This window comes from Asparagus officinalis, chromosome 3 (genome assembly GCF_001876935.1).
Source record: "Asparagus officinalis chromosome 3, Aspof.V1, whole genome shotgun sequence".
NCBI classification, from domain to species: Eukaryota; Viridiplantae; Streptophyta; class Magnoliopsida; order Asparagales; family Asparagaceae; genus Asparagus; species Asparagus officinalis.
Window position 1 is genome coordinate 44459872 of NC_033796.1, and position 6443 is coordinate 44466314.

At 42.0% G+C, this 6443-nt stretch overlaps 1 protein-coding gene across 1 annotated transcript; it reads left to right on the top strand.

The window, feature by feature from the left end:
- Positions 1948 to 3884, top strand: LOC109833979 (UDP-glycosyltransferase 85A2-like). The gene is made up of 2 exons (XM_020401865.1): positions 1948 to 2680; positions 2835 to 3884. Exons 1-2 carry the CDS (start codon positions 2179 to 2181, stop codon positions 3770 to 3772), a joined length of 1440 nt encoding a protein of 479 aa, XP_020257454.1. The 5' UTR covers positions 1948 to 2178; the 3' UTR covers positions 3773 to 3884.

Below are 6443 nucleotides of genomic sequence, written 5' to 3' on the forward strand. Positions count from 1 at the left end.
TAAAGTTTTACCTTTTAGGGCATGTTGAGCAACTCCACAATAGAACTAGTTTTCCATAGTTTAAATTTTAGCCTCTAAACTAACTCTTTTTTCAAATGACCTCCTATGTGATCCAGCTCTATTCTAGTTAAGCAAAAATTAGTTCAAACTCACTCTTATTTTAGATTTGCCAAACACACCCTTAAGCTAAAAAAGATAGTAGATAACATCGACCACGCCGGTTAAGGGCCTGTTTGTTTGCATGGAAGTAACTATAAAATAGCAGAAGCAAAGGAAGTAGATGCTACTTCTGCTACTTATAGGCAAAAATATATATTTGTTTCTCTTGAAAATCTACTTACGCTACTTCCTTAAATGATGATGTGGTGTGTCTGTGACATCTCCATTTCCTAGATTCTTTTCCACCCCTCAAGACTCTGAAATAGGCCTGAAGTAGATAAAAGAATACTTGCGGGCTCCATGTGAAGATTTGTAACATACGTAAAATTAGAGTTCTAATAACTTCTCCTCTGTCTCGATATGCAATATCTCGGCATTATAAAAAGTTGCCGGTCAATTTTAGATTCAAGGTCTTCATAATCCAATCCCATGGGGCCCTCTTTTATACATGTGAACATGAGTTGCATATAGATACAAAGCATGACATGAAATTGGTTTTGTTTTGTATATCCCAACATTTTTTGAGCTAATTTTTTAGTTCCCATTCCTATATGATTGATCATATGTTCTAATATGGTCCTTGATATGTATGCACGGATTTTTTTTTCTTGTAGAATAATTTGAGATACATTAGCAACAAGTTTAGTATTCTTCTCAGGTTTTTTCTCTATAGTATAATTTGAGATGATAAACTTTATAATTTTAGAAGAAAAAAATTCCCCAAGGACCCAAAATATGAGACTACCAGGGGGGACATGTGAAGTGTCCCCTTCCTATTGCATAATGAGCTGGTCATCAATAAAGATGACCAGCTCATTATGCAATAGGAGGGGGAAACCTCACCTGTCCCCCTGTTGATCCTATATTTTGGATCCCTATAGCAAAGCTCTTTTAGAAGTTACTTCTTAGATCTACCTCTTATTCTAATACTTCCAACTATCCAAATGGGCCTTAAAATGGAAGCAACATGTATTAATTACTTCATAGTAATATTTTTAAATATTATCCATACAAAAAAAGTAAATGAAACGAAAGAAGTTCTACTTCCATTACTTCTAAAAATATATGAAATAATAAAAATGCTATTTCTGCTACTTCCTATTTCATAGTTTTAAAAGTTTTTTCTGTAACCTACTTCTTACTTCCAATACTTCCATCATCCAAACGGGTCCTAAGGCGAGAAGCAAGGAGAAAAGGGATAGAGAGAATTCTTAACCTAGTTTGATAAAAACTTGGTACTTGACAACCGGTACATGATGTTTTAGATTGGATGCATGTGCAGGCAAATCATGTTCCAAACTGAAATCTAATGTTATTATAAATTAGCCAGCCAGTCACGTATATAAATAAATATTATATTTACAACTTGCCAAATCTGATATTATATCTTAGGGGTTCGGATCCTCTCCGCTTTCTAAAAAGTAGTGGATGGATCATTAGATAATTACAACCATTAGTTATCTTATTGATGATTGTGATTTTTTTCTTTGAGTATAAATTAGAAATGAGTGTAATACACAGGGCTATGATGAGTGTTAAATTTAAATTGTATCATAACTGTCTACTAAATAATCAATAATTGAAATTAAAAATAGTGGTCTCTCCATTATTTTTTTAGTGGAGAGGAGCCAAATTCAATTCATATCTTAGAGGTTATTTGCGGTATCCACATATCTCATCTTCCACCAAACCAAAATAAATTTTGTTCTGAGCTAAAAACAGTAAACAAAACTTCAAAAAAAAAGCAATGTATAACAGCAGCCGTTCACATCGCTCCGTCGACAAATTGCTGCAGCTTTATTGGCCTAATCCCCAAAAAAATAATTAAAAAAGTCATCAACTTGATACGCTGCATTTCTTCATCACTCAACCTAATCAAAGTTGAGACATCTAATTGGCCTTTTCTCCTTCCATTTCTCTATATAAGCAACTCCAACTCCGTCGCTCTTTCGAGACCTCATAAACAAAAACCCAAAGAAACACAAGGGAGGTGGGGAGGGAAAGAAAACTAAAACTAAAATGGGTTCCATTACCATAGAGAAGCCCCATGCTGTTTTAGTCCCTTATCCAGCCCAAGGCCACATAAATCCTATGCTAAGGCTGGGCAAGCTCCTCCACGCCAAAGGCTTCCACGTAACCTTCGTCAACACCGAGTACAACCACCGTCGCCTAGTCCGGTCGTGGGGCCCGGGCGTTGTCAAGGGCGTCGACGGCTTCCGGTTCGAGACCATCCCCGACGGCTTACCCCCATCGGACGTCGAGGCCACTCAAGACATTCCCGCGCTTTGCGATTCAACAACTAGAAATTGCCTCGAACCTTTTCGGCAGTTGTTGAGGAAGCTGAACAGTAATTCCCCGCCCGTGTCTTGTATAGTATCAGATGGCGTTATGAGCTTCACTCTTGACGCTGCTGAGGAGCTCGGCGTGCCTGAGGTCTTGTTTTGGACAACCAGCGCCTGTGGTTTTATGGCGTATCTCCACTATCATGAACTTGTGGCTAGGGGCCTCGCACCTCTCAGGGGTACTCCGACTCTAAATTTTGTACTCCACTACTTCGATACCACAATAGTACTTCAATATATATTTGTTATATAAACATTGATTGTAGATATCTGGTAAGTAATCTTTAGGAGATAACATGTGTTGACTATTTACACGGTTTGCTGTGTGCGCAGACATGGCTGATGTGACCAACGGATATCTCGACACTCCCGTCGATTGCATCCCGCGGATGAACAAACTTCGCCTCAAGGATTTCCCGAGCTTCATCAGGACAACTGACCCGGACGACGTGATGCTGAGATTCGTGGTCCGCGAAACTAGCAGGGCGGCGAGAGCCACCGCAATCCTCCTCAACACTTTCGACGAGCTAGAACGCCCGGTTCTCGAGGAAATGGCATCAATCGTCCCTCCAGTCTACACAATTGGTCCTCTCTTCCTACTAGCTAACCAATTGCCAGCCAATAGCCCTGTCAGATCCTTAACCTCCAGCCTTTGGAAGCAAGACACTACTTGCACCGGTTGGCTTGACAGCAAAAGGCCTGGATCCATTGTGTACGTCAATTTTGGGAGTATAACCGTCATGTCTACTGAACAGCTGGTAGAATTCGCTTGGGGATTGGCAAAAAGCGGGTATGATTTCTTGTGGGTGATCCGGCCCGACTTAGTTAAGGGTGAGGATGCTGTTTTGCCTCGAGATTTCTTGGTCGAGACGAACGGCCGGAGCCTATTAGTGAATTGGTGTGACCAGGAGGCGGTGCTATCGCACCCTGCGATTGGAGGATTCTTGACGCATAGTGGATGGAATTCGACGCTAGAGAGCATTTGCGCTGGCGTGCCAATGATATGTTGGCCGTTCTTTGCCGAACAACAGACAAATTGCCGATATGTTTGTGCCGAGTGGGATATCGGGATGGAGATTGATGGTGACGTGAAAAGAAAGGAGGTTGAGGGGTTGATAAGGGAGTTGATGGGGGGTGAGAAGGGGAAGGAGCTGAGGAGGAGGGTAATGGAGTTGAAAGAGAAAGGAGTGAAGGCAGCGGAGAAGGACGGAAGTTCTTCTGTGAACTTTGAGAGGATGATCAAGGAAGTACTTCTTGCAAACAACATCTGATTAAACTTACGATTTGTTCCAAATTAAATGTGGCTGCAATCTTTTTAAATTCTACTTGTTTCTCTTTTTTACACGAAGTTAATTAATTAATGAACCATGCTCCTTGATAATATTGTTATTGTGAACGCGTGGGGCACATGGGGACAACCTGGCATCTATGTGAATGGGTAAGAGGAAAATCAAAACAGCGGGTAAAAGCCGTGTGAGGAGATAAGGAGCTATGTGCTTGTTCTTTGTTCAGCGGGTAAAAGCTGAGCTTATCTTTTCACGGGAAAAGAGATAACATCCTGCGGGTAAAAGCCAATGCCCAAGTCCTTTCCTATATATATCTGGTCTCTCTCTAGGTTTTGTGGTTGTGGGGAAAATCGCAGAGGCAAAGCAGCAGTGAAAAACAACGGAAAAATAAAAGAAACAGCGGCTGTTTTGAGGGTATTTTGGGCGGCTGTTTTAGAGAGTTTTTCAGATTTGAGAGGAGAGATAAAAGAGAGATTTTACAAAAGAGAGGTTTATTTTTTTTGGGTGAAAAATAGATCTTTTTTTTCTTTGAGACGAACTTGTGGGTTGTACAAGTCGTCAGTGTTCTTCTCATAGTGGAATCTCCCCTCACCCCTCCCGTGGACGTAGGCAATTTTGCCGAACCACGTAAATCTCGTGTATTTATTATTTCTGGTTGTTGGCTATTGCTTGTAGGTTCCCTCAATATTCGGTCTTAGAGCTGATGAGAGGAAGAGTGTATATTTCACTTTGATGAAATATATCACTTTCGATTCTTGTTTCCTTTGAGAAATAAGAATTTCACTATCTATTCTCGTTTCCTTTGAGAAACAAGAATATAGAGGTTGACTCGTGTTTTTGTGACAACAAAAGCCAGGGCTATCTCTCAGGTGATATCGCTTCCGCGACGGTGGGCGTGACTCTGCGCCCAACAATTGGTATCAGAGCTGTTATTCAGATTGGGAGTGGTGTAGCTTCTGATTTGAGGTGGTGCTCGGTAATTTTTCTGAGAGAAGCGGTTTATTAGTACAAGCGGAGAATGGCGTCAACAAGTAAAACAGTTAAAGTGGGAAAATACGAGATTGAAAAATTCAATGGGAAGAATGATTTTTCTTATTGGAGGATGCAGATGAAGAACTCTTTGATTTCGCAGAAATTGCACAAAGCTTTGGCGGGAAAAGAGAAGAAGCACAAGGATATGTCGGATGAGGATTGGGAAGAGCAGGATCTGGAAGCACGGGCGTCGATTATCCTTTGCCTTGAAAGGGATGTAGCTTTCTTGGTAGATGGTGAGGAAACGGCTGCGGGCGTGTGGTCGAAGTTAGAAAGCACCTTCATGACGAAGAGTCTAACGAACCGGATTTATTTGAAATCCAAATGTATACTTGCAAGATGGAGGAGGGCTCATTAATCCGGGAATACATCAACAAGTTTGATAGGATTATATCGGACCTGAAGGACATCGATGTGACTGTAGAAGATGAGGATCAGGCGCTTCTACTACTTCTATCTCTACCGAAGTCTTATGAGAACCTGGTGCAAACACTGATGCTTGTGGGAGATAATTTGACGATGGATGAGACTAGAACGGCGCTTCTAGCGGATGACCTTCGGAAGATTGCAACCAGTGACATGACTACTGGTGGTAACAAAGAATAAGCGTAGGGATTGTTTGCTAGAGGAAGGAGCAATGAGCGAGGAAAAGGCAAGGGAGGAAAGTCTAGATCTAAATCGAGACCCCTTGCGGGACGAGCGTGCTTCAAATGCGGTGAAGTTTGGCATTTCAAGGTCGACTGTCCTAACAAGAGAGTAGGTGGGAAAAAGAACAACATCAAGACCGAGAGAAGAGAAGGCAAGGAAGAGGCGAGTTACGCATCGGAGGAAGGGAGCGAGAAAGAATGCTATGTTGTTACGGGTAGCGAGGATACCTCCGGGAAGTGGATTCTTAATTCTGGTTGCTCTTACCATATGTGTCCAAATAGGAAGTGGTTTACTACCTACAGGAGCATTGATGGTGGAACCGTATTGATGGGGAACAACCATGCTTGTAAAACGGTGGGGCTAGGTGATATCAAAATCAAGATGCATGATGGAGTGATTCAAACTCTAACGGACGTGCGGCACATTCCCGACTTGCGGAAGAATCTTATCTCAGTGGGTGCATTGGACTCTGGTGGCTACAAGATTGTTACAGAGAACGGAGTGAAGAAGGTTGTTCGAGGTTCCCTAACAGTGATGAAGGGTGTACGTCACGGTAATCTATATACTCTCTCGGGTACGACGGTGACAGGAGATGCAGCGGTTGGAACTGATGGAAGTGGTGGAGACCCATGTGAGCACACCCGGTTATGGCATAGGCGGCTTGGGCACATGTCAGAGAAGGGTCTAGTTCTGCTTGGTAAGGAGGGTTTGCTGAAGAATCTGAAGAAACCTTGCATCGATTTTTGTGAGGATTGTGTGTATGGAAAGACGCACAGGGTCTAATTCTTGAAAAGCAATCATAAGAGCAGAGGTATACTAGATTATGTGCACACGGATGTTTGGGGTCCGGCTCAGACAACTTCCAAGGGTGGTTCCAGGTATTTTGTCTCGTTCATAGACGATTATTCTAGGTATGCTTGGATTTATTTTCTTAAGCATAAAAATGAGGTATTCGAGACATTCAAGAAGTGGAAAG

What these genes read in the sequence shown, in the direction of transcription:
- LOC109833979 (XM_020401865.1), top strand. Translation starts at nt 2,179, where the DNA reads ATGGGTTCCATTACCATAGAGAAGCCCCATGCTGTTTTAGTCCCTTAT. An exon ending in GGGCCTCGCACCTCTCAGGG is followed by an intron (nt 2,681 to 2,834) that starts GTACTCCGACTC and finishes CTGTGTGCGCAG; the next exon opens with ACATGGCTGATGTGACCAAC.